Here is a 26,828-nt window from a genome sequence, read left to right as displayed (position 1 = left end):
TTAATAAGCCCAAGCAAAACAAAATCAACTTTGGATCATGCAGAAACAAAGACGAGAAATCGAAATTTGTTGTTTTTTTTTCTATTATACTGGGTCATTATTTTGCAATGCGTATAGAAAGTCGATAAGACGACGTGATGTCTCTCCTCGTTATCATCGTTGATTTTCCAAGGGAGAACATGAGACACGTGTACTACATGGTTTATCTGTCATCATCGTTATACCAATATCTTAGCTGTGTGTAATCGTTGCGGTAATGTAACTTTCTCTTTACACGCGGCTATAGAGGGTGGAGGTAATTACCACGACGTTAACCGTAGAGCCAATCATCGATTTGAACGGGATCGTTTTCTTCTTCTTACAGCCTCGTTTGATTGCAATTTCGAGATGGATCTACACAGCCCTACCTCTACAATTTCACTCTTTAGCCGGTGCATCTACAAATTTAATGAAATAGAACAAACACAACGTATAGTGTCCACTAATGTGAAAAGAATTTTATGTTATGGCTTCTAAATGTATAGTAAGAAGCCACGGAGCGTATAGGTTATTACCGTGTAATTGACTGGCCGATCGGCTACGTATAGATCAAGATTGACCTGTTCGCCCTTCTTTTCTTTTTCTTCTCCTTCATTCTGTGTGTAAAGCAAGCGTGGTAATGCTGACCATGTCTTTGCGGTCAATTAGAGACCATGGGGCCGGAGCCAGGCCATGGGCCATAGAGATTCAACCGACTTATACACAACAAAAGCTCCTCACTATACGTCATTTCTTTTCTTTCGTTTTCTTTTTCTCTTTTGAAATAGCACTATAGTATTGCACGACGTCATACAACAAAGTACATATGAGGATATAGCATTTTATGGTAGGGAAGAATTATTACCATTACGCTACAAGAAAGAGAGAGAGGTCCTTATATACTGGCCATCGTAACTAACTAGGCCTTTTTCCTCTATCGATCTTCGCAGACGCCATAATTCAGTAGGCCTAGAAGACGGCCATATCGAACGGTTAAAAGAATAGAAACAGGTCGTTTTAGATAAGAACGACGATGGTGTATGTAGCACGTAAAAATTGAATTAAATCTAAAATAAATAAAAAATTAACACAACAGAGACACCGGTATTTGCTTGCACGCGAGGAGGGGGAACACCCACACAACAATTGAAAAAAAAAAACTCGTGAATTTCGGGTAGGTGAATAGATATAACATAAGTGATACAGTTGTAGCCTAATGATGATGTTTACATTATAAGTAGACTATAGATGATGTCATATTGCGTTATGCTGTTTAGTTGGAAACGTACACATATTTATTTCCCACTGTTGTTGTTGTTGAGGCCGTGCTGGTCACCCGAGTAGATGTCATCGAGTACGCGGTTAATGGCCACTTCTCCCAGTGTATCCTTGAAGAAGAGCAACTCGACAGTGGACGAACGGACTAGACGTAGACAAGGTAAAAGAAGCAACAGCCGTCCGAATCGTGTCAACTGCTTCGGGTACCTATGGAGAAGCAAAAATAAAAAATCATAAAAAGTTACAAGAATTAGTAAAAAGCCAAGCTTGTGAAACGTACCGGTGACGGACGTAGTCGGCCAAGATGCACTGGGCTTGATCTTGCATCAGTTCGACTGGTCGGACCTCAGACAATCCGGCCGTTTCTGTTTAAGAAAAGAAGAAGAAAAGAAAAAACCAACGGTGATTATGGATTTGTGAAGAGATTTTTCCAACTGTAAATAAATATTGAGCAATCGATCAACATCACCGCAATTATATTATACCTGGTCTGAATACGGCGATAGCTTTGAGGCAACCGCATTCGCTTCCGTCGGGAGAAAGTTGTCTGTATCTGGTCATCAATTCCTACATTTTGTGATTCACACAAATAGCGAAAATTGGATCAATATTTCAATGAGAAAGTTTTAGCGGTTTGAAACGTCGCAAAACCGAAATAGACTACATATACAGTACCTGAATGGTTTTGATTTCCGTCGCCAGTAGGAGATCGTCGGCTTGCATCATCCGCATTCCACCGTGCTGTTGTTGACGGCTCATCAGCCGTTGCGTCAGGATCGCCCCCAAATCCCACGGCGACGACCATTGCGCTAAATAAAGTAGGAAGAGTTCTTTCCACGATTCCTGCAGCAGAAGCTGTTGGTCGGATCGTGACAACGTCTGGAATGGAGTCAACCAACGCACCCAACGCACCGCCATGAATAGCAATCTGGCCGAAGTTTCCTGGGCAATAAAAAATAATGAAATTAAGTGAAACGTGACGTTGTTTGTCTGTTAAGTAACACACTCACTTGGAGCAACTCGTAAGAGCCCGGTGACGTTGCGGTGTTGCTGAAAGGAAACGAATTTCCTAATGCCATCATGGCCGGATGGAGCATTAAATTAGCCGAATCGAATAAAGGGGGCGTCCGTGCGAAATGACTCGATCCCAGCATCACATCCTAATTTTAATCAATAGTTCGTAATTAAAATCAAATCAATTAAAGGTAGGCAATAGAATGGAATATTTACAGCGTTCATGTGATTCTTGGCAACGTCCGGCAAATGGAGCGTCGGCCAGAGGTGAAGCGCCGGTAAATGCTGAACAGCCGCGTTGAGGAGGAACGAGCTGGACAGAGAAGAAGGTGGAACGTGGCAACCGCTGGATAAGATTCCAACATCGGTGGAAGGATTTCCTGACTTAAGAGTCGAAGATGGCGGAGGAGGCGGATGCAACTGGAGCAAAGGTAAGTGATGGTGATGTAATGAATGCGATGAAGACGGGACGAAAGAAGTCGAAATGATGGACGACGTCGTGCTCGACGCTGACGAGAGATTCATAGCAGGAGGCGGAGGAGGAGGCGGAGGAGGTGTACAAGAGGAAGAAGAAGAGGAACAGCAGCCGCCGGGTGTAGGAGACGACACGATGTCCACGTTATGATTATTGCGATGAGCGGACAATAATTTGGTTGGGTTACTGCTAGTCGTGCTGGTTACCATCGATGATGAAGAAGAAGCTGTTAGTTGATGTTGTTGTTGAATGTTGTTGTTGTTGTTGCTGGACATGGGCAAGCAACTGGATGCTGATATGGGCACTACTCCGCCAAAGTGGTGGTGAACGTTGGAACGTTCGGCAGTCATGAGCGAATCCTTCAAACGCGGCTTGCGAGGACCCCGTTCGTGTTGAACTGCTACATTGCAAATGAAATCGTAAATGTAATAATGTGACGCGAACGTTAGTTTTAGCATACAAATTTATCAGTCCTTGTTTTATTTATTGCTTTAACGGAGGGATGTGGTTCATGTAACGATTCCCAGAAGCGAAATCCTGGACGAGTTTTGCGACACACTTATTCCGTTTTGGGCGCATATTTATAAATCAGTTTGTCGGTTTGTGGCCGATCTACTTCCATCACGTTTTCCAAGTATACAGTGCGTGTATTACTGGTATTACCTTTCTCGTGTTTATGGGTTTTTCTCTTGTTTTACAGAGCTAAAATTCAAATGAAGAGCAAAGCTGTGAATTTCAGTTGGCTGACTTTTTTGGTTTTCGTGATAGATGTGGCCAACTGTTTGTTGGCAACACAATTTGTTGGATCATTCACCGCTAGATGGCCTATGCTACGCTTCCCAAGCTCCCGCGCTCTGTCACGCGAGAGAAATTGAACGCAGGGCGGGGAATTTAAATGACAAACTCGCGATGCGTGTGCGACGTTGAAATTGAATTAGCGATAAATTTAACTAGGAGATGGAAATTGGCAAATAAACCCACGTTACCATCTTTGTTCATGTTGGCAGCGAAACATTTGTGTAGGCGACAAGCGCGGCATTGATTACGATGCGTCTTGTCCACTGGGCAGCAATTCTTCAAATCTCCCTGGGCCTTGCAAGTGTAAACTCTTGCGCGGTGGATACTCCGCTTGAAAAAACCCGAACAACCTTGATTTATCCAATAACAAGTTATTGACATAACATATTTTAAGAATCTTTTAACGAGTTCAGGCAAAGCGTTAAAGGAAATTATTGATCAAAATTTCACCGTGTAAAGAATCGCGGCGATTTACAAACACAAATAATTTAATAGAAATAGAATAAAACGTTAATTATCATAAACTTACCATCGCAGCTGAAGATACCGTAATGTTTTCCCGAACTTCGGTCGCCGCAAACTTTACACGGAATATCCAGAAGTCGATCACCTGAAGTAGAGCAACACCATTTGAAAATTGATACAGATTTTTTAAAACTCGAAGTACAAGTCCTCATTTCATCCAACACCTTCCACATTAATTAACGAGTTTGTTTTTTGTTTTTTTTTTACCTGTTCGACGTGGTTTGTCCGGTAATGATCTGACGCTGTTAATCATCGTAGATCCGGAGCTACCGACACCGACTGACTTCATCATCACCAATTCTTCCATGTTTAACAATGTATAATAAGAACGCTCCTATAAACTGAAGGGTGTTGATGACTTTGACTATCAAAAGCGAGCAAGTGATGGAGGGTAAAAGGTCAGATCAGTTGGGCGGTTGACCGAAGAGTGCCAGCTCTTTGTCGTTGCGGCGTCGAATATCAAGAGAGTCAGCATCACCAGAGCCGATAGGGGGACACACACACGTCAGGAACCGCGTCATCCACACCGTGTCGGCGCGAAGGATAGCTCTTGTTTCCTCCGCAATTGCCAGCAGGATCCCCTCGAAGGGGAAACGATATATAGCAGAGAGAAAGAGAGAGAGAGAGAGAAGAGCTGCAAAGTGATGCTGTGGCCATTTTGTCAGTTAAATGGGTGGAGAAAAGGTCTCTGGTGGGTGGGGAGAGAGGCGGGAAAAGTTGAAAGTGTGCCTGTGTGTAATATAGTGTATCGTGTTGCGACCCTCCCATTCCCGGTGAATCCTGGTGGCACACAGACATTTGCTCTTGTTGGTCGTCGGCTGTGGGAACGATCCCAGGTGCGTCGGCCGGAGAGCAAAAGCAGCTAAAGGAGCCAGCCAACAGCACTTCTTAGTCGCTTTAGCTACATCACATAGACAACTCGATATTATACAGCCTACGTGTATCTATTCGCATGTGGGTCTACGTCTGAGTGTGTACGTATAAAAGATGACTCCCCCAGCAGCAGCTTTTCTTCTACCACTATCCAATGTATGCGGCATACAACAAAAAAGTACTTGATCCCCTCCGATCGCTTAAAAGTTAGCTCTTCTTTTTTGGTTGTTGCTTTCTATTTTCTTCGTAGACTGTTGTGTCCGTGTTCGCTCCGTTTCGCTCCAAGCCTTTTGATGGATGTAGTGGACGCCATGGGCCACAAATTCCATTAACCCAACGTACGGGGAATGAAAAATAGTTGGAGTTTGAATCAATCGCTTAGTAAAATGGGGATACGATTGAAATTTCAAAGCATATCAGATTTTGTGTTTCAATTCAAAAATCACGCAGTTGTTATTGTTTGATTTTCGATATAAAAGCAAACGGGTGTCTTTATTTAATGGTGCGGTGTTGCAAAGATTCTATTGAAGGACGGGATTGAGTCAACAAGAGTAAAGGGCGTTGTAAGTAGTTAAGTGATAGCACGTGGCATCGCATAACACTTATAGACACACGTCAGTTGAGAAAAGGATTTGCGCTGGCCACCCCCCTCTTTACATCTGAACGCCCCCCCTAAAAAGAAACGGTGCGCAAGAGGATCGACTGCTGGTGGTACAAGGTGAATCCCTTTTTAAGAAAATCGTCGCAGAGAGAATCCTTCAAATGTTGGAAACCAAATAGCGTAAAGTAGGGACTACCGTTAGATCTACAACGCATTACGTAGGCCAACCAGAGGTTCCATGTTGCACGCGTTACAAATATGTATATACGGTATATGGATAGAAAATGCATAGCCGATGGATCGACTTGTCGGCACGTAGCCAAACACTTTGACACGACCGGGGCTTGTGTCGATATGCTTGTGCATACATATGTTCTTATATGGCAAAGAAAAGAAGAAGACCCGCCAACCAGCAGTTGTTTACATTCTATTAGAGAACAAAAAGAAAGGAAAAGAAATCAAAAGATGTTTTTCTTTACGGCATCCGGTGGATGCAAAGAAACTTGTGGATAAAACGATGAGCTATTCTCCGATTCGACTGTCTCATTGAAAATCACTTAAAAGATATGTTGAGTCAATAGGGCATTACGATGTTGCCTGAAGGGATATTCAAATCGGACCCATTCCGGAAAACAGCCATACACTGATTTAGCTGGAAGCAGTCGCTCCAAGCAACAACATCTTTTTATTGAAATTTGAATTTGGAAAAATAAAACTTTTTGAGTGTCTGTATAGCTTTGATGTGTATATAGGCTGATGCAAACATATAGTTGGTGCTATTTAACGGATTCGGTGTATAACGTTATAGTTGGCAGTGCAAAGTTGGATGAGTTTCTGGCAAAAAGCGAAATGAAGAAAGCAAATTAGAAAACTTGTAATTGTTTCGAGTCCATTAGCCCCGAAGTGATGAGTGAGCCACAAGTTGACGATCTAACTGCGACAAGAGCAGCTTGATGATTCCCCCTTTTTAAAAACCCTTGTGGCCAATCCCAACGAAGCTCGCCTTCTGCAAAGCTGATGGCCTTTTTCCCGGCCACCCGCAGCAGTACTTGAAAAAGTTTTATATACTCAACTTCCTTCCCCCTCTCTTCCCCTCCATGTATAAACACACTGAAAAACGTATTGTGTCTTTTGTTCGGCGTCGTATTCGTCAAGTGATTTCCGATCACACGATGTTTTAATCGACGTCGTTATGATTTCAATCTAAACTCGCAGCATATCGTGAATTGAAAAAAAACATTTTTCAAGGATCTGTGAACGGGCAAAAGTGTTTGAAACACGAGTTGAACATCAACAGGTCGTAACACCCCGCTCTCAGGATTTACGAATTCATTTATTTATTTTTTCATATAAAATTAATCTAACATCGTTGAAACAAATCGATTCACTGAGAAATGATAGTGTTGACAAGAAAGAAGCACAAGAATAAAAGAGTGACACCAAAAGAAGGAAAGTTCAAGCGGGGAAAAACGACATCCTTTTGTATGGTCTAAATTTTTGTCGCGTATATGTTGAGCGGAGCCGAAAGACGGCCCAAAATGATAGGTTCTATAGAGACGGGAAAAAGTGAAAAGAATCTCCAGCTGACGCAAAGATCGCAGCATGTGATCCGAGCCCATCGTGGAGCAGTCGGATGGATCATCACCTCCAACAGCATTTTGCACGCAGCTAGTACTAACTAATAGTATAGCCCTGTATAGTTACATTGGCTGGAAGGGCGATGTGAACAAGCGTCAAAGCCAACAGCTGGACCCTTCCATAAAAAAAAGGAAGTTTTCCCCTTCGTCATACGACGGCATGGACCCTTAGTAAATGGTATATCCTTATTCTTTACCTCTTCTTACGTTACTTCCCTCTATAGCTGTTGCGTACATTTTGTTCAGGTGTGAGGCTGTTTGTTGTGGTCGCTAGAAGAAGATTGAACTGATGTGGGTTCGGCAACAAACAAAATGAGTTTGAATAAACCGGTTGTTACAGGACCTTTTGTACAAATGATCGCGTGCTTTGACACTATTCTGTGTTACGCAGCAATCGTTATTCTCTCTTGAAAAAAAGTATGCGGTGTGAGTTTGTAATAGAGCGTCGATTAACGCACGTCCTCTGTAACACGAACCCGTTCGGTCATGGCAAACAGACGAGAAAAATGGCTAGTCACAAAAGACGACACGAATTCTTGGACTCTTGCACGTGCCGTCTAATAGAAAATGAACCAAAAGTTATTTAGCGCGTATATAATCGAGTTTTTCGCTGTGGCGGTAACGAGTTTTTGAATATGGAAGCAACTGCGGTTCTCCACTTACTGCTGTTATATACGTGGGATCAGTCATCTGGCTAATCCCCGTCCTCTTCCACGTCGTACACGTATCATCCTTTTCATCTTTTCTGGCTGATGTTAGCCACAATTATTTGTCAGGTCGTCAACAATCTGACGCAAACGGTTGAGACCATCATTTACACATCACTCCCGTTGATGACTTGTATGCATTTAGAAAATATTCGTGTAGCCTAAAAACACCTATACATTTCTAAACAATTTCGCCTGCATTTTGACAACGACGGATGCACTCGGACTCGTCTATCAGTTTTGATTTGCGGTTTTGTATTCATATTTAATAACCTTGTCCCATCTTTTGATGTATAATGGCCGCTTGATTTCCCGGGGCCAAATAGCCTATTAGTCGAACGAGTGGGGGGGGGGAGAGATATAATCGTCATCCAGCCGAGCGGAAGAGTTTTCAATTTCAGCTGATACTGACATGTGTATGTACATGGAAAGGGTATGGGGGAAGGCCAATCGCCTTACACACATGTGGATGGTGTAAGCCTTTCGGGGTTTGCTGAAAGCCGCTGGCTCGTCAAGCTCCTACAGTCCATGGCCTTTTGATCTGCGTATAAGAAACACGACAATGAAAATGATGGAGTTTTTGCAGTTCCCCGTTTTGGAATTACTCCCCCCAAAAAAAAATAAAGCGATACACACATTCGTGTGGCAAAGTAAATTATCGAATTTCTGCGCCTCTATGAACAATTCATTTGCATTAGTCTAGTTCGTAATAGGCCTATTATAACGAACTGAGCAAGGCCTGCAGAGCGAAGAAGAGCTCGAAAGGTGACAATGATGATATTTCTGTGTTAACAAGCCTACGAGGCCATGAAATCACATTTGTCTAATTGTCTTATATTACCCCACAATCTCCAAAATTCCTTGTTTATTGTGTAGACACTTCAAACCTTTTCGTCAGTCATCAGCGCATCAAGAAAATGGGGTGCGATGTAAATGGAGCCGCGTCATATACATGATGACTTGCTGCAAGGTAAATTGATGCTGGCCAGCTAAAAGAAAGTATCTTCGTCTATGGCACACGCCCAACAAAAAGGGAGAAACTATCCACAGAACTGAAAGGGGGACAAAAAACGAGGGCTATTTAATGCTGCCCTCGTCATGCCGATGTAGTGATGGGAACTGTTGCAGATGTTTAACCTATCCAGGAGCGAAAAGAGCGAATGACGTTGGTTTATAGGAAACATCAGACGCGTCGAGTAACGGGCAGAACCGAACGGCTATTCAAAGTGGTCATATATAGACGTAGTCCCTCTATGTCGATATAAATGGTTTAGTCTGACAGTTTTAAAAATTGGTTTAAAAATCTTATTTACCAATGGTCAACTGATAATATAATACCCAAAGCAAAAAGAGAAAGAGAGAGAGAGAGAAGCTGTGGAAAATAAAACGAAAAGGGCATATCACTGATGCCCTTTTGTGTGAGATTAGTGGCAGTAAGTTACGTAACTTGCTGTCGCTGGACGCAACGATAGCTTTTGGGAGGAGCTAAAAGGGGATGGTCGGAATTGCAAGAAGGACAATGGGAGAGAGATGCCAACCCTAGTCTATGGTACTATCATTGCACACACAGGAGGGCAGAAGAGGTGAGAAGCTGAGCCGGGAGCGCGGATTGGCTCGATAGGAACGTCCACCGCTCCCGCCAAACACCCCGCCCTTCCAGCCTCCGACTCCCGAGAAACTGTGACAGCCAAGAAATCGACCAATCCCGACGCAAGTCGAGCTCTGCACAACATTAAATCGACCATGTGTAGAGTTTTTTAGCATTTACGAGGCCATGACGCATTTTACACAGTTTTAAAAACTATTGCACTTTGGGGACTTGAGAGTCATTTGTCCGTTCTATGCAAACAGCAGTACCTTAAATGTTATAAAGCTTTGATGACAACGAAAAGTAGGGAAACTTAGAGGAGAAATAAAATTTAAAGCAATTCACGATGTTTTGCTGGACGTCACAGGACCTGCTTTTTAAAATGACGTTCAATTTAGGTTGTGCACTAAGGATTAGTAGAACATGAACTAGATCCCGAGAAACATCTGGTTGTATGTAAATGCAGAGGTTATTTGGGGTGTGTCTATTAGCATGCCTATTATATATACACATGAATATTGACGATGTTGTTGCTAAATTCGCTCATCCATCGGCTGCCAACTTTTACTAAATGCTTGCTTCACAACATTTAGAGCGGCGTAGAAACTTTGAGTATTAAGGCTTTACACACTGGCCCAACGTCAACTCATGCCCAACCTATATTAAAGTATTAGACGTGTGTTTAACCAATATTCACTGCTACGTCACCCACCCAATTTTAAAGGACCGAAAGTGGGTGAAATCAAGAGTTCGAGATTGATACAAAAGACTAGCCGTTATTTTGGAAAAGCTTGCAACTATACAAGTCTAGGACGAGGATATTGAACCACCATTTGATCCTTTCATTTTCATCTTAGAGCCTTGCCACACATTCCTCATCTTCTATATAGAAGGACTACACGTATCTCGTTTTTCTTAACTGTACCTTCCGCCTGGCAAATCGTTCAGCCCCATGTACACGCTGTTTGATCTCGCGACCGCACCCTACATACATCAGCATCCCTTGCTATTGTGCGTCGTTCAACCCATCAAGAGGCTTATATATATAGTACAAGCGAGATGACGTGTATACTCTTTACACGACTTGCGCCGTGTTCCCAGCGTGTAATCCGCAGTGTGACACTATATTCGACGCTTATCGCGGTCGAGTTACCCTCTATATATTTTTGGTCAGAGAAACATCATCGTACAGTTTTCATTTGGATGACTGGGCTTGTTAAAAAAAATATATATAAGTAGAGCAGGCCTCGTATACATGTAATTCCAGTGGGCGTACAATTTTTGTCTCTTTTTCGCCTTTTCACTTTGGGCGATCCGGTTGACGGCGGAGGGAGGTCGCCACTCTTTTGATCTTTTTTTTTTTGCTTCTCCCTGTCGTTTGCAATGGCCGCGTGGGAAAATGGTCACCTGCCTGGCGATCTCTCGCCCCGCTGATGGCGTTCGTCGCTTCTCAATAGGCCATCACTATAAAGCTGTCTCCGTTCTTTCTTTTCGCCGCTGTCTTTGTCGTCGCCAGGAGTGGAATAGGCAATCTTGTGGCACACGCAGAAAAGATGACAGCGTAATATCGTGGACGATGTTCAACACATCGAGCGAACGTATTACAGGCAGGAGCAGCAGGGCAGCTCCCAAGAATCAGTTTGTCCAGCTATGCTATAGTTTCCGTTTTGATGGTCATGACATGTCTGTCTGGTATACAGAAACAGAAGCTTAAAGGCCACTTGTATAGGTAACAACTAGGTACAATACTGGGCTCAGACCTATACCAATGGCCTAAATAGTTGATTTAATGCGTCCTGTTGTCTTCGTATGACGACGCTTGCGATGTCATCTCTTCAATGATTTGTCGTCACGTTATACGGCTTAAATGATAAGTGTACAAAATGCGCGATTTAACCTCGTTCGGACCCTGTAAAAAGAATAGAACAAAGAATAGTATATCGTCTGATGATATTGCTCAGCTGTTTGTCGTTCGTTACTTATTACCTTTGACTAGTATTGGTCTGGAAACGTCGGCAAACGTGTCATCACGGTCTGGAATCATAGGGCACATTGTACACGTACCTGTGATGCTAATGTTAAATGTTAGTGATGATACAACAAAGTAACTCAAATAGACAACGCAAAAGTAAATGTTTTCGTGTAACCAACTGAATTTCAAACTAAACAAACAATAAACAAAATCATGCACAGTGAAGAATAAAGTAGTCTATTTGAAATTATAACGCAATGAGAGAGGTAGTGAATGCATCCTCGTCCGGAATGCGATTCGCCAATTGGCAAATTTGTTTCAACGTCTCAACTTCGTACATTTCGGCCAGTTCGAGAAGCTTTTCATTGCTGGCGGATATCTCCAACGACCCGGTATAGAGAAATTGCAGAAAGTGCTTAATAATGCAAGTTTCAACAACAGAATTACAACTTATGCAGATGGTAGATTTTCCTGTGTTGTTGATCTTCGTTAACATAGCATCCATGACAGAGATCCGAGCGGAAAGCACAACTCGGTGGGCTTCCATGATCTTGACGGATCCGCAAAACACTTCAACGTCGGTAAATTTCTGAGCAATGGCTGCGTCCCAGAGCTGTCCCGCCCAGCCGGCATCCATCATCTCGTAGCTATAGTTTTCTATGGTGCTTAGTAATTGAATTTTGAAAACGCATTCATCTTTGATGCTATAATGTAAAACAAAATCAAGTTTCGCTGTAAATAATAGCGTTTCGGCATCAGATTGAGATCTCGGCTCCATTTTCCAGTTGTTAATAGGAAATTCGTCATGTTTATCCCATCTGGGTTGAATGCAGTATTTCACTTCATCAATTTTAAAGCCAAAATTTCGAGGTTTGGCACATATTAGATGAATCAACGGTCGTTCAATTACTTCAATATTATGACTGTAATAATTCCCAAAGCTTTTTTTGTGACAACCGGTCCCGTTAAATGGGCGAAAAACAAGTCCTCGTGTTGATATTCGTTCATGGCTGTCGGTGAATGAGTTGCTATTCCATCTAAACTCCAACGACATTGAAAATTAGACGAGCTCCGATCGAAGAAAATTTCAGTATCTTTGTCCGGCCTGTAATTATCGATCATTAACATTCGCACGAAAAACTTTATCAAAAATGTTTACCTGATTTCGAAAGAAAACGAGGCAACATTTTCAGAATGAAGGCCCGACACAAAATTGGCCATCTGCACGGTATCGATTTTCTTTAAAGCACTCTCACACACTATCGCGAGATGCACTATTCGATAGCGTTCAGCCAATTTGAACAGCTCTTTATTGTCCAGCATTGGAGTAATCGACTCGCCAGTGTAAATGAAATAAAGAAACTGCTCAACACTTGATGCATTCACATCATCGATTACAATCCAACGAACTTGTTTTCTTGGTTGTTCTTTCATAAATTCGTCTGCAAATACTGAACTTTGAGCAGCGAGAACAGCTTTATGGGCGGAAAATGTTTTTCCGTTCGCCACCACTTCAACATCAGACCAATTTTGATTTTGAACAACTGCTGCCCAGAGTTGTTTCTTCATCAGACAATCACGCTGACGGTAAGAATAGGAAGACTCTGACGATCCTTCGATGTTGATCCGAAAAACAATTGTGCACCTTCCGACGACGGGCGTAGACAGACGGCTGATGAATAACTGTAGAGTTCCGTCCTTACCACCGTTTTCGTTCACCATCAATTTCAATGTGTTAACACCTTGGGTGTAATGCTGCACGTCTGCTACTTGCATTGCCATTTTGTTGAGGTTGAAAGCCACGAAAAACAAAGTGGGTTTGGTGTTGAGGTTCTTCAAACCAACACGGAATACTTTCTGGCCTCGAAATAAAATCATTTTAGAGGAATACGATCTGTTTTCTTCGATGTTGTCGAGTTCCCATTCGTACGACAGTTGTATTCGGGAATTATTCGCGACCATTTCTGTAAACCTGCTTCTGAGCATTTCATCGGCCATTTCCTGAAACAGAAAAATTTAAAGGAAAATTCAATCGGGCTTTGTAGTTAGCTCTCTTCCTACCAGATTTGAAACAAATGAAAGTTGGCAACAAAATCAGCAAGGTAACTGTGAAAGAAACGGGAGTGTGACGTTCAGCCCGTGACCCTATAAAACGACGCTGATTTCTTAAATTTTCTTAAATCTCGGAAGTCATATTGTATGACACACGGTGGGTAACTAGAATGACTCATCAAACTGCACAAAGTATGAACCACAGCTTAAAAAAAAAAAAAAACCAATACCGGCACGTGTTCGACTAAATCGGGGGAGTGGTGCGCATTTTAAGATTCGAGGTTTGTTCAAGGACAGGATTTCATCTGAAAATTGCTAGCGTAACCTTCCCGCTCTATATGCCCCGCAGTTAAATTGTGGGTACATCGACTGACAACGCATCGTCCAAAGATGTCTTTGAATATTCAATCGCATAATTAAAAATGTTTACCTTTCCCTTTTCTTTAGTCGAAAAAAAAGCAATTATGAATTTGCATTGACCTTGCAGAGATTCCTGTAACGGAGGAAGGGTGAGAATCGTTGTTTTTGGCTAGAAAAAGAGAAAAACTTGTAATGGGCTACGAATTAGGGTGAACGACATGCAAATTTACTGTCATCCACCGAGAACGTGTCGTTTTCCCAAAGGCACTTGAAAACGCCAAGAATCATTTTGAATTCATTTTGCGGGAAAATATTGCACAATATATATTTGTTTTAAATTATCATCAGTAATCAATCAGATCAATAGCCGTCAAAACCAATTGGTTACGATTGAATTCTGCCATTTCTGTTATTTAGCTGCAGTATAAATTTCACAGACAGTTTGTTTCATATCGTTTTAACAAGCTCAACGGTTGACAATCACCACTGTCTGTCCAGGAGAAGAGCTATGTCATCTTCTGAAGGGCCCTGTAAAATACCCGTAGAGCACAGATAAAAGAAAAGGTTTGGTATGCAAAGACTAGGACACCATTTCCATAAAATAGTTGCGTTCAGCTCAGTTTTTGCAGAGCTGAGCAGGTTTACGATCGATATTTTATATTGTCGTCTACCTTGTTATATAGCTGGCCAAGTCCGGCAGTCGTGCTATCTTCACATTATCAAGTCTGCACCATCTACGATATGTGGCAATACAATTTGTGTGCGTTACCTGTCTAAGAATTGGAGCCTCTTTTATTTTCACAATGCGGTGGCACTACATAAACTAACGTGCTGTGTAAAAATGGGCTTAACGGGATGTGGCACGCCTTGTCATAGCTTCAATCCACGAATTCTAGGTACACGCTACTGTCCAAAAATTTTTTGACTACACGTTCATTATAGTTCTTAGTAGTACATCATGATATCTTACGACTTCACGCACGGCCTTTGCCCGTGAATAAAACGAGAATGGAACCATTTTTTTATGTCGTGGGTGACTGTATTCTAAATTGAACTGCTTCACTACCGATTTCTGGCGTAAGCCGACGACCCACATTTTACGACACAATCCATCCATGTAAATCATATCTAGAATGCGTCATAGTATATTCTGCTCGAATTGCTATGACCTACTTTAGAGCACGTATCCAATAAATACGGATGGCTATACAAACGTGGAAATCGATCCGGAATGCCTGCGATTTATTTCAGTGCTCGGACAATGCGATCATCAATAATTCAGAAATCCAGAAATAGAAAACAAAACATGCATAGGCGAAAGCCAAACTGTATGTAGGGTCAAGCAGTTTGATCGATTTCAATTCCATTATTTGAGCAATGCTCGAGCTTGTCGTGATTTTACCATTGAAAATGAGCGGTCTCTGCTTGTCCACGTATATATTATGCGGTCGATCGAGCGGTTACGATGTGCCTGGCAGAAAGTAACCTGCTAATGGACTCTTGATTTATGCACAGCAAAACGCGAGCTCGTTAGATTCCAGTAGGTCGAGCTGATGGGGTCACTACTGTCAGCCATCATCTTGCTGGAAACAAGAACTTTCTAGAAGAACTTGTGGGACTCATGGCAATGCGCGTACAAAATAAGGCCACTGCTGATGGATTGGTCAAAATGATGGCGTGACTCACGCTGCGAATCTGATGAAAAACGAACCGTATAGTACACACTCGTGATGCTTTATATATATTGTTCTTTTGTTTTTATTTTCTCTTCTTCCATTCAAGTTGGTTGGTCCTTTACAGTACTGTTTGTTTGTCTCTACGCTTTTTTGTTTTGTTTTCTTCGTGTCTGTTTATTCGGCTGGCTTGATGTGACTAGCTGGGCTGCTGTCTTTATTTGCGTGAGATGATGGATGATTGACCATACACGCAATAACGACACTGTATAGCACAGGCCTATAGGGCAGTGTAACTAGTTGTACGTCGTCTTCTATAGGAGGCGGGGTGAACACAAAAACAATGCAAAGGCTTTATAGGGTCAATTTTTCGGTGTGGAAATCCATCCGTGGCGAAGCGGGCCTTCAACTTCCCTTTTTTTCCGCCCCTTCAGTTTTCATTTTCCGGCGTATGGTTGCCAATGCTGTAAGCATTTGGGTTGCCATGACGCTGCTGTATCAATTAGCATGACAAAACACACGGTTTCATATAGCTGCTATAGGAGGGGTTATCGTTCAGACTTGTTCGATGCCCGACTGCTCGAAATCCACGTCAGTTAGCCGTTTGCGTTTGCCCAGGTAGTGCGGAGTGAAAGGCTTGTCGAGTAGTCTTAAATTTGTCATTTGCTGTCGCACAATCGTCATCGAGATAACGACGGTCGGAAATGGGGACCAGAAGTGAAGGCGGAGCTTATACAACACCTACTGAATGGAAACTATGGAATCAAACGAAGGTTTAAATAACCCATTCGTCTTACGCAAGGTCTATTATGATAAACGTTTTGGTTGACTGACATGTTTGGCTATTTTCCAGTTGAGTCAAAGCCAATTTGAGCGGCTGACAGCCGAACGTCTTGACGCCGAAAGCAAAAGGCTTCGTGATGATGTCGGTACCCGCGTTACTTCAAGTCGTCGTGAGGTAGGTGTCAACTAAATTCGGATAATCTTCTATTACAGTGTATATAACCAGTAAACAAACGACAGGTTAGTCAGCAATTCTCGACAAGGATTAGAGATTTGCAGTACTGGTCGACCAATTTAGAATCCAAAACAGCAGAAGTTGGCTCAGAGATAGACGCTCTGTTGCAATGCCAATCGCAATTGCAACGAATGCACCACGCCTGCGGAGGTCCGTCCTTGTTATATAATAGCCTATTTAGCTTCTATCCTAAGTACAGCACGATTTTAAAAAAAATTAAAAATGGACAATTTATTGATTCAACTGCATATATGTGCGCTATCTATTTGTTATGCACGCAGACCCGATCGCTGTTGTCGAACAATGTCTGCAGTTGCGGGAACGTCGTTCTCATGTTGATCGATGTCTTGATGAAGTTCAATCTTCTCTGCACGATGAGCTGCGTACTTTACGCCAGGGAGAGATGGTGCTTGGAAGGACGGTCATCGAAGCGAACGAACAGATCAGACTCTTGCGAAGCGCTAAATTTCAGTTGGACCGTGACCTAGCCGACAAATCCAAAGCCAGCGAGATTGATTCAACAACTGCCGGATTGGCCGACTCTGTTGTGGGCGACGGCCGTACTCCACGGTACGTCATTTTAAACAGACAAGAATAATGTAAAAGGAACAATGACTTTACAAAGATTTTATTTTATGTGTTTAAATAGATTGCTGTCGGATCTCGTCCATTCGAGTCAAATAAATGCAACGGTGCATTTCCCTTGGAGCACTCCCGGTGCGGATTTGGGTGGAAACGATCGTAATGCCGGAGCCATAACCAAAGCCAACAGGTTCGTATAGCTTCCCTTTTTTTACGTGAATTTTTGTTAATGAAGTTTTTTTTTCATATTCCAACAGACAAACAACTCCGACTGAATGGCAAAGTTTTACAGAGAGAAACGTGCAAGAAGCGTCCGAGCAAGTTCATCGTTCCTTACAGTTGCGGGTGACGGCCATGGCTGTTATGCAGGACATCATTCGTGACACTCGTTCGCACGCCAACCAAGTAGACCAACTCTTCCACGACGTCATTGACCGGACAAAGAAGGCACTAGGAGCACTGAAATCCGAGCACAGCGCCGTCTGTCAGCAAATCCAAGAGACGGAAGAGACGGCTTCCGGATTGCGCGCTGCCATCGCTGCTCAAGACGCTCCGCTCGGTAGCGCCATCCAACAGTTAGCTAGGAGAACTGCCCGTCCTAACGTCGAATTCTGTCGGTAAGTCCATACGGAACCATTGTGTTACAGCTCGTCATTACTGGCCATTTTTTACTGTTTATACAATAACAGCGACGGCGTCCAGGATTGCCTGGAAACGCGGGTGGATGTTGTCAGGACTTCGTTACGTCAACTCCAGGAAAAACTTAGTCAGGTGAGTGATTTAAGCCATGATTTTGAAACTTCTTACTTTCTTTTTGGATATTTATCTAATGGGAAAAAATATTGAAAACCAATCAAAGGCTGAAGCGTCGCTACGTCGGCTACGTCAATCCAAATTCGACCTGGAGCAGGAGATCGCCGTGAAAGAGGCGACCTTGAGGATTGACGCTGATCATTGCATGAATGCGTTGCGAAGAAACATGGTCCTTCCACAACCGTGAAAGGTCGGCTTGTCTAAATAGTATGATTTTCACTTTTGTCGTTTGGCATTATCATCATCTGTTATAGCGACAAGTGTGTGTTTAAGACTGTATTGGGGCCTGCATAGGGGATATGCCACCTAGGTGGCACGGCATCTAGCGGTCAGCGCAGATACTACAACATCTCCCCCGCACATGATTACACAAACGCAAAAGAATGACACGAACTAACATACCAAACAAGACAATAAACACAAGAAACGAGCAATGAGACTAGATTACGTTATGACATGAACAACGTTATGAGAACAAACCATGAGTCGAAGAAACAGGAGAAAAATAGTAGGAACAAAAACACGGCGAATAAACAAGCGACCCAACAAACAAGCAACGTAGCGCAAAACAGCCACAATTTGCACCAGTTGAAGCAGTTAGTACAGCGGAAACGAACTTCAGACAACAGTTAACAAGGCTGAGGTAAGGGCGACAAGAGCGAGTCGATCCAGGACGACGAGTGCGGCGGCCAACGGAATGACGCAGTCAGGGGCGACTGGGCAGAGGGCAGCTGGATAGCAGCACGCTGGCCGGCCGAGACGGACGCCGCAGTGGCCTCGCTGGGGTTGCCGGGCTGGGCGCTGGATGACAACCACTGGCGGAAGCGTGGCACCATGACGGTCGACCCAGAGCTACCGGAAATGGCCGGGCAACTGACCATTCACAGCGCGGGCCGGCGGACCAGGTGGAGACCAAGACAGGGTCGGCAGCAGATGACTAGTAGGGGCGGGGTGATAACCGCGAACAGCAGACGGGATTGCAACAGCACCGCCACTCTTTGACCAACGGCCAATCCTGCCGATGGTGAATTGTCAAGATTGATGTCACGGCGCGTCCGACGAAATGCTCGCCCGTCTGCCAACCGAACGACATAGGAGTCCGGTTCGCTGCAAACAGCTCAACGGCACCGGCAACCATTTGCCCGAGATGAACGCCGACACGTTGACCCACAATGAGGCCGACACCCGAACATCTGACGGCCGCCATGATTAAAACAAGCAGTAGCTACGACGTTGCAGCTGCCCGTGAACAAATTTTGCGGGTACAAACTGCGGAATTAGCCGATTCGCAAAAATGGCAAGCTGCCACGAAGGTTGCGACCTTGTAGTAGCACTGCCGGTGACGGGAGATTGGCTGATATTGGAGTGGACCTAATCGCCGCCAAGGCTTCCCACAGGGACCGGCCACCAGCAAACATTTTCACGAGGGTCTTTTCACTGTTTGGATGTGGCGTTCCACCAGCCCGTTAGACTGTGCGTACGTTGGGCTGACGTAACGGACCGAATGGCACGGCCTTCACAAAAGCCCGAAACCGGCGCAATCGAACTGGGAGCCGTTGTCCGACAACACCATTTCTGGAACGCCGAAGTCGCTAAACATTCTCTCCATCTCGGCGATGACGGACGAAGACGACAACGTGCGCAGCGGAACGCAAGCTGGCCACTACTATAGGCGTCGACCACCAGGATGTAGTTAACTCCATCATGAAGAAAAATATCAGCCGACACCCATGGAACGCAGAGCCGGCAGAGGCACCGGACGGAGTGGCGGGGCTGGATTGCGATGACGATGAGCCTGGCAGGTTGAGCAGCTGGCCACCATATTACGAATTTGCTCGTCACACCCGGGCCAATAAACGGCTGACTTGCTCTCAAAACGCACTTCACTTCTCGAAATGGCCGTCATGAATGCCTGCTAACACCTCCTGTCGCAGAGACTGGGACAACTAAACGGCTGCCATTGAGTAGCAGACCACCAACTTCAGACAAGTGGTGGCGTACTGGCCAGAACGGTTTTACGGCCACGGACACTGGGCCTGTGATCAGGCCACCCACGAAGAAGGACTTCTTTTAGGAGACAGAGAGTTGGATCTGCTGCCGTTGCTGCAGCAAACTTGACGCGAGTTGAGTCACGAGGAATTACCAGGTCAAGGACAGCGTGAACCTGCTCCTCACAGTCTTGAGTGATGTCATCAGTAAAAGGCGGGGCGACGGAGCCCGACTAAGCGTGTCGGCAATAAACAGCTCTTTACCCGGCTTGTAGACTAGCTGAAGTCAAATCTTGAGTTGTAGACGCATCCGCTGGATTCCGGGAACAAGAAGCAATGGGCTTGTCCAGGAGGCCAACCAACGGCTTGGATCGGTTTCAACCACCACCATTTGGCCATAGACGTACTGCCGGAAGCGCATGAGCCCAAACTGGACCGCCAACAGCTCCTTTCAATCGAAAATACCGCTTTGAGTAACGGTTAATGACGTTGACGAGTACGCGATCGGTTGGTTATTTTGAAGTAACACTGCACCGATTCCGACGGGAGACGCATCAACGACAGACCAAGGGCAGCGAGTGGTCAAACAATCTTAGCACTGGAAGAGACGACAAGGCACTTTCAGCTGACTGAGGGCCATCTTTGGGTTCCTCCCACACCCACGCTGCGTCTGCTTTGAGTAAGTCACGTAAGGGTCTGTCAGACCCGCGAGATTTGGCAGAACTGTCCAGGTATGTCACCATGCCCAGGAGACGGATGAGATCTGCCGGACAAGTTGGATCAGGCATTTCCACAATTGCTGAAATTTTAAGAGGGTCCGGCTTTAAGGTTCCTTCCAATGACATGGCCTAGCCATGGGAGCTCCTGGAGGAAGAATTTGCACTTCTTTAACTGAAGCTTCAAGTCATGGAGACGGCAACGTATAAATACTTGACGAAGGCTGGTGAGAAGTTCCTCCTCCGTTTCACCCGTTACAAGGAAATCGTCAAAGTATATTAGTACACCGGGCAGGTCTCCAAACAAGTCGTTCATCACTGGAGATAAATTTCAGGGCTGACTTCAACCCAAACGGCAGCCGGAGGAATCGATAACGGCCTTTCGGAGGGCCATTGTGCACAGATAGGATGCTGCATCAGACAAAGGAATCTGATAGAAACCAGACGCAGCATCAAGGCTGCAAAAATATCGAGCCTACCCAGCTTGCTGAACAGCTGTTCAATGGTGGGGACGGCAAAATGTGACGTTGGATCGCTTGTTTAGTTCAAATGGGTCCAGACAAATAGGACATCACCGTCTGGTTTTCCCACCACCATCATGCGGCTGACCCACTCAGTTGGCTCTGCACGGGGTGAGGATCTTTCGTTGACCATTTCGTCCAATTCTTAAAAAGCGACCCTCCAGCCGGTATGGAAGTCGACTGGCGCACACACAACAGGATCCACGCGATTAGTACTGACAGCAACCTAATGTCGTGTTCTACAGGTAATTTACCTAATCCCGTGAAGACGTCCATGAATTCCACGACGATTGGTGGCAGTGGAGCTTCAACTGGCGACTGAACAGCATGACTCGCCGAATCAAGTTTAGTTTGTCGCAAGACGGGAGTCCTAGAAGGGGTGGCTGGCCAGGTTCATCAACCACGACAAAGTCGATAACAAACAAAGCACCTTAACCACTTTGGCGTGTGCAATCCAGCACCGCAAGAGGCCATCCTGGAACGATAGCTGCGAACAATGGGCCCAGGGCGAAGACAACGGCGTGTTTTGGGCAGCTGAGCAAACGACTCATACGGCAGAATGTTGCACGTAGCGCCCGAATCAAGCTTGAAGTCAACTTAACGCCATCTACCGTCACTTCTTGGCGCCACTCAGAATCATTACCAGACGACGTTATGGCATGAGAGACGTAGTAACTTTCTTCAACTGACCGCGGAGGGCCATTACCGTACCGCCAGATCGACATCACCAATCAGTACGTCCCTCCTCCACAGCATGAACTTTGGCCCGGGGCTTGGTGCTTGACGTGATGACGTCTGGCGGGGTTTTGGCGGATCAGGACAGCAACTGATACATGGCCGACGACACCGCAATTAAAACACGTAACATTAGCAACACGGCACTGATTTTTCTGTGCCGACGACCCAACTGTTGCATTTGGAATACTGCTGGCCATCTATTGAACCTGTCGACTGGGATGAGCGTTGACTCGTTGACGGTTGCTGCTCATTCTGAGCTCTGAATGATGATTCCGGTTTTTCTCATACTCCGGCTACCTGGTCGACTCGAATGGCGTGAGCGGCTTCGCTGTCGACGATGTGTTGATTTGGCTGAGCTGGGCCTTAGATGACTCACACGCACGCACAATGTCACACGCAGTGTTGAGTAATAAATCTTTTCAAACAGTAGTTTTCACGGACTAAAGGATCAGCCACACGAGCACTATCTGGTCTCGTAAGACCGAATCAACACCAGTTCCATAGCCACACGACTTTACTAAACCGCGGAGATCAATTAACCACGAATCAAAAGTTTCACCAGCGAGTTGATGACGACGCAGGAATTTAAAACGTTCAAAAACCTCACTACGTCGGGGCTCAAAATGGGCAGTGAACTTGTCCAACACTGGGGTAATTTTAATGGCATCAGTGGCTGGAGGAACACAAAAGTATCATAAATTTGAGGCCTTCACTGCCAAGAAGAGTGATGAGGACGCCTACCATCTGCTCTTCATCCACGTTAGCGCTGGCATTTGTAGCCACCAAGTACCACGAAAATTGTCTACGCCAAAACCCCACTGGGCCGCCAAATCACGGCCCCAAAGAAAAAGGTTCTGGAGCTCTCAACGAAGACGACATTTCAATGAAACGGTGCAAGACAACAAGATGCAAAGACAGAGAGGATGCAGCTCAACAACACTAGGATGCGTTCGATAAAGAAGGATGCAGCTCAATACTACAGACCACGCGGTTACGATCAATACCGTGAGTTGTGAAGCACACTTCACACCATGTTATAGCGACAAGTGTGTGTTTAAGACTGCTGTATTGGGGCTCTGCATAGCGGGGATATGCCACTCTAGGTGGCACGGCATCTAGCGGTCAGCGCTAGATACTACAACACATCAACTCTCCCTCAGACTAAATCACTAAATAATACACGGCACGTGCAAAAACGCTTCGAAAACTTTTGCAACCATTAAATAGGCAGCCGATTGAAGCAAAGTACGTGAAACACACTCTGAAATTAAAACCGTAGTTGAATTAGGACGAAAAAACTGAGAATGCCTAAAGGTAATCTAGTTTCACTGTCTGAATCAAGGTCGTTCATGAAAAATTCCGAGTTGGATTGCACGAAACATGAAAGTGTTCAGCCAAGGAAATGGCATAAGATTGATGACGTGGCCACTAGTTTTAAGTAATGGCATCGTACTGGATGGTCTGATTCTGCCTTAATAAGAACGTAACTGAAAGAGCTTCGCTTTTTGTCTCTCACATAGAGTATCAGATCAAAGAAGTACTGATTTTTGTTTGCACCTTCAATTGTGTATCGAACTATTTTGATTCGACGAATGCGCGAAACGGAAACAAATGTATTCCAGAACATGGTTTCTTTTGGAATACAAAGAAAACTTTGAGTAATTTTTGCTTGTTGCGTAAATTTGACAAATCAAACTAGAACTAATAAGCCATAACACAAATGTATCGTTACGAACTTTCATTAAATATCAAGGAACTTTATGATTTCACTTATTTGATCTTGTTTAACTTAGTCACTTAAAGTGAATGGTGAGAATCTTGCTAAGCATACCCGCAAGATAAACAAGATTAATTAATGGATTACTCCATTACGTCTTATAGACGCTATACGATAATTTGATTATAGTAGACAGTCGATTCAATAGGTAAGGAAACAAGAATTGTAAACATTATGTCAAACTATTGCATCACTCCTTGATCACTAAAATGTTGATGTAGGAATCGACGCAAATCATCATAGACACAAGACACGATAAAGGAGTGTGGCTTAGAAATACTTCAACCGGAAGACATGCATTCACCCATTAATGCCTCAAAAGAATTTCAATAAACTTTCTTTACCTATAAAGATTGACAACACACGATAAATGTCTGTAAAACTTGAAAGCCAATGTAATAATAAGGACAACGCACCCGGTGCCGGATCATTGTTCGATCAATGAAAGTGCAACTACCTCATCTTCTGGATACTCAGCCCGTTTCGCGGCGTTGGGGATATATCGACGACCGTCAAAATATTCAAAGTGCAGGCCGACATCTGCATGGTTGATGACAGCGCCTCCAGGATGGAGCTCCAAATGATCTTCAAGATGGTAAATTGATTTAGATGAGCATCTAGTCATGAATAAGCAACCAACGTGTACCTTCTGCTACATATCCTGCATTACCATCCTCAGTCAAAACGTAATAAAACGGCTGATCTCGGCCACGAATTAAATTCCGCGTCATTCGACTTATCCATTCATCAGACGCTTGGCATTTGGCGTCCCAAGACACAATAACGCAAGTGTACGTATGGCGCAATAATTCTTCGCCAACACTGTATCTCATGACGAGGCCGACAGCGTATCTCATAGATGATGGCCGATGACAGGCAGCTGTCTGGTGGAAAGAAAAACAATGAAAAATATAAAGGCAAACATTTTTTGATAAAAGAGCAAAGAGAATTTCTAACATTCTTTGTTTGAGATTGTTGCTCACTCAGTTTCCTGGCACATTTAGTATAAGTGATTTGACGGACACGTTCCCAATGACCAGGTTCGAAATCCACTCTAGTCCATTCATCAGAAAACTCATCTGACTGTCAAGCAGGCAAAAATCGTAGTCAAGTTTGCATAGTATTTCAAAGTTTCAATCTCTCGAAGACTAGCGCCCAATTACCAGAAGGAGCTGGATAGCTTCTTCAAGCTGAACTCCAAGAAAGGCGCATAACTCAGCGTAAGCTACGACAGAGGGAGTTTGGCCGGGCGAAATGACGCATGCCAATCGTGAGAAGTGCAATTGGTTTCGTAACCTTTGGTCGTCACGTCGGCTATCTGGCCTGTCATCGTGCACCCTAGAGCATTGGATCAAATTGTTCACCATTCGCTGGAAAACTTGTTCGGCTGGAACGGCTGAGTAGGCTTCACGGTGAATGTTTGGTCGTGGCTGGCCAATTAAAGCCGGACAGGAACGAGGCTGATGCGACGCCCCATTATTAAAAGCATCGATGAAAGTGTAACTATCAGCAGCTTCACGACTTTAAAAAGAAAAGATACTTTGTCAGTCATAAATTGATATCTGCTTAGATTATTATTCCTTACTGAGGGTGTTCCCGCCATCTAAGTAGAAAATGTTGAGGGAACGAAACGGGTTCGCATTGGATTCCTAATCGTTTTGCAACTTCGTGGTAGATGATGCACAATGTTATGGGTATGCCTCTTCTTGTTTGAAGAACCTTCATTGAATCCAGAAGCAGGGTTTAAATGTGGTTCGAAGAAAAAGTAAGACATTTAGTAGCTTACCTTATCGATATAGGAATTATCGTGTGCATAGTAATCTTCCTTGTTGCCTTGAAAACCCATTTCATCATACAGTACTTGGTTTAGGCAATTCAAGATTTTTCTGACAGTTCTCGGATCGTCGATAGCTGTCTTTGCATCTATAGCATCTCTCTTCATATCAGCAAGCTGCCTCACTCTCTGTGCAATACTCTCTAGAATTGTTTCAACTTCGCTTAAACTGGTTAAATGTTCTTGATCTATCTGACCCCATTGGGAAATCAGCATAGCTCCTTCCAATAAGGATTTTTCAGATTCTGGTTTTGCCTTAAAATTTTGCCACATAGTTTGTATTCTGCATCTCCTTACATATCCAAGTGCTTGATTGGCATAGAATCTGGATGTCAAATTTTCATTCCTAAACGGGAAAAGTACTTTATTTGTATGTAAAGACTACGCATGACTACTGATGTTCAATGTCCAGACACTCACAGCATGTGCGTATGATGATAAATGAGCTCCCGAAGCTCATCTTCAACAAACTGGGCTGACAAAACAAAAGAGGAGTCTCCCAAAATGAGCTTATCCATCAATTTAATAGGTGGCTGGCCTATTGGATAAGAAACAGCTGAGAAGTTCTCAAGAGCCTTTTCTACATATTTAACCACTTTTAGTCGTAGAGCTACCATCTCCGGCCATGGCATTTCATTTTCAGTATTTCTTAATTCATTGTGTAACCTTGGCCACCTGTCAAAACATGGATCACACTGAATAAACTAACAAAACAAAACATGATAAACATGAAAAATCATTTGTCTTCTTACCTTATCATGAACTTCTGTCGCCATATTTCATTCGAATTTCGTATGAGGTTGTGGAAACGATGACATGTAAGCATCAGGTGATGCAAATCAGAGATTTCGATATTATTGTATGCCAATATCTGACATAACACTTCGTTTGGAAAGGAAATTATATCCATTTTGAATTGACAACTCCTAATTTTATTATCGACAGAAAAACCACAACAAAGAAGCTTTCTCTTTATGCCTACTTTTATGGAGATGGACAATACGATGCTAAAAATACCTGCTTTTTCGACTTGTCTCTTGTTTACATGTTCGATCAGCTGTTTTTTAGGTCGTTGCCAGATCAGCGCTACTACGAAATGAAAACGAAAGTTTCTTGAATTCTAGCGAGTCAAAATAATGCGCTATGGAAAACAAGAAACAGGTCAGCTACGCTTTCCAGAAAAGAAAGTTCTCTAGTCGGTTCAGAATAGGTTATAACTATATTAGTACCTGGATGGGAGGTGCCGGTGCTGGTGTCCAAGTTTTGCGAT

General features: G+C 43.9%; 4 protein-coding genes across 6 annotated transcripts; 1 reads left to right on the top strand and 3 right to left on the bottom strand.

Annotated features, from left to right (window-relative positions):
- Positions 1-825: 825 nt before the first annotated feature.
- On the bottom strand, positions 826-4,681 carry LOC116916902 (protein dissatisfaction). 2 transcript variants are annotated; one of them, XM_032922209.2, is made up of 9 exons: positions 4,316-4,681; positions 4,113-4,193; positions 3,772-3,933; positions 2,527-3,182; positions 2,307-2,456; positions 1,972-2,238; positions 1,782-1,863; positions 1,577-1,661; positions 826-1,503 (listed from the first exon to the last, which is right to left on the bottom strand). In XM_032922209.2, exons 1-9 carry the CDS (start codon positions 4,413-4,415, stop codon positions 1,314-1,316), a joined length of 1,773 nt encoding a protein of 590 aa, XP_032778100.2. In that variant the 5' UTR covers positions 4,416-4,681; the 3' UTR covers positions 826-1,313. The 2 variants fall into 2 exon arrangements, with proteins under 2 accessions (XP_032778100.2, XP_032778099.2); XM_032922208.2 differs by having other exon boundaries at positions 2,527-3,185; positions 4,316-4,680.
- Positions 4,682-11,643: 6,962 nt separating this feature from the next.
- On the bottom strand, positions 11,644-13,737 carry LOC116916121. The gene is given in 4 exon segments (XM_032921318.2): positions 11,644-12,390; positions 12,393-12,591; positions 12,646-13,487; positions 13,548-13,737. Coding segments are annotated over 3 exon segments (1,659 nt in total). The 5' UTR covers positions 13,449-13,487; positions 13,548-13,737; the 3' UTR covers positions 11,644-11,733.
- Positions 13,738-16,140: 2,403 nt separating this feature from the next.
- On the top strand, positions 16,141-23,146 carry LOC116916504 (tektin-1). The gene is made up of 9 exons (XM_045168869.1): positions 16,141-16,344; positions 16,425-16,529; positions 16,595-16,739; positions 16,871-17,159; positions 17,239-17,361; positions 17,429-17,788; positions 17,861-17,942; positions 18,031-18,227; positions 23,092-23,146. The coding sequence occupies exons 1-8, from the start codon at positions 16,276-16,278 to the stop codon at positions 18,169-18,171; spliced, it is 1,314 nt and encodes a 437-aa protein (XP_045024804.1). The 5' UTR covers positions 16,141-16,275; the 3' UTR covers positions 18,172-18,227; positions 23,092-23,146.
- Positions 23,147-23,545: 399 nt separating this feature from the next.
- On the bottom strand, positions 23,546-26,705 carry LOC116915824 (F-box only protein 21). Of its 2 annotated transcripts, none has more exons than XM_032920958.2 (9): positions 26,576-26,705; positions 26,311-26,484; positions 25,979-26,233; positions 25,511-25,904; positions 25,310-25,443; positions 24,888-25,245; positions 24,682-24,807; positions 24,371-24,608; positions 23,546-24,309 (listed from the first exon to the last, which is right to left on the bottom strand). In XM_032920958.2, the coding sequence occupies exons 2-9, from the start codon at positions 26,466-26,468 to the stop codon at positions 24,152-24,154; spliced, it is 1,821 nt and encodes a 606-aa protein (XP_032776849.2). In that variant the 5' UTR covers positions 26,469-26,484; positions 26,576-26,705; the 3' UTR covers positions 23,546-24,151. The 2 variants fall into 2 exon arrangements, with proteins under 2 accessions (XP_032776849.2, XP_032776848.2); XM_032920957.2 differs by having other exon boundaries at positions 23,546-24,068; positions 24,141-24,309; positions 26,311-26,610.
- Between the last annotated feature and the right edge of the window lie 123 nt (positions 26,706-26,828).

The sequence above is a fragment of the Daphnia magna genome, linkage group LG2 (assembly GCF_020631705.1).
Source record: "Daphnia magna isolate NIES linkage group LG2, ASM2063170v1.1, whole genome shotgun sequence".
NCBI classification, from domain to species: domain Eukaryota; kingdom Metazoa; phylum Arthropoda; class Branchiopoda; order Diplostraca; family Daphniidae; genus Daphnia; species Daphnia magna.
Note: the sequence above shows the minus strand (reverse complement) of the source record. Positions and strands in the feature narration are given on the sequence as shown.

What these genes read in the sequence shown, in the direction of transcription:
- LOC116916504 (XM_045168869.1), top strand. Translation starts at nt 16,276, where the DNA reads ATGGGGACCAGAAGTGAAGGCGGAGCTTATACAACACCTACTGAATGG. An exon ending in AACTATGGAATCAAACGAAG is followed by an intron (nt 16,345 to 16,424) that starts GTTTAAATAACC and finishes GCTATTTTCCAG; the next exon opens with TTGAGTCAAAGCCAATTTGA. An exon ending in AATGCACCACGCCTGCGGAG is followed by an intron (nt 16,740 to 16,870) that starts GTCCGTCCTTGT and finishes TTATGCACGCAG; the next exon opens with ACCCGATCGCTGTTGTCGAA.
- LOC116916902 (XM_032922208.2), bottom strand. Translation starts at nt 4,415, where the DNA reads ATGGAAGAATTGGTGATGATGAAGTCAGTCGGTGTCGGTAGCTCCGGA. An exon ending in GGACAAACCACGTCGAACAG is followed by an intron (nt 4,194 to 4,315) that starts GTAAAAAAAAAA and finishes GCTCTACTTCAG; the next exon opens with GTGATCGACTTCTGGATATT. An exon ending in CGGTATCTTCAGCTGCGATG is followed by an intron (nt 3,934 to 4,112) that starts GTAAGTTTATGA and finishes GGATAAATCAAG; the next exon opens with GTTGTTCGGGTTTTTTCAAG.
- LOC116915824 (XM_032920958.2), bottom strand. Translation starts at nt 26,468, where the DNA reads ATGGATATAATTTCCTTTCCAAACGAAGTGTTATGTCAGATATTGGCA. An exon ending in AGATGGCGGGAACACCCTCA is followed by an intron (nt 25,246 to 25,309) that starts GTAAGGAATAAT and finishes TTCTTTTTAAAG; the next exon opens with TCGTGAAGCTGCTGATAGTT. An exon ending in AAGCTATCCAGCTCCTTCTG is followed by an intron (nt 24,808 to 24,887) that starts GTAATTGGGCGC and finishes CCTGCTTGACAG; the next exon opens with TCAGATGAGTTTTCTGATGA.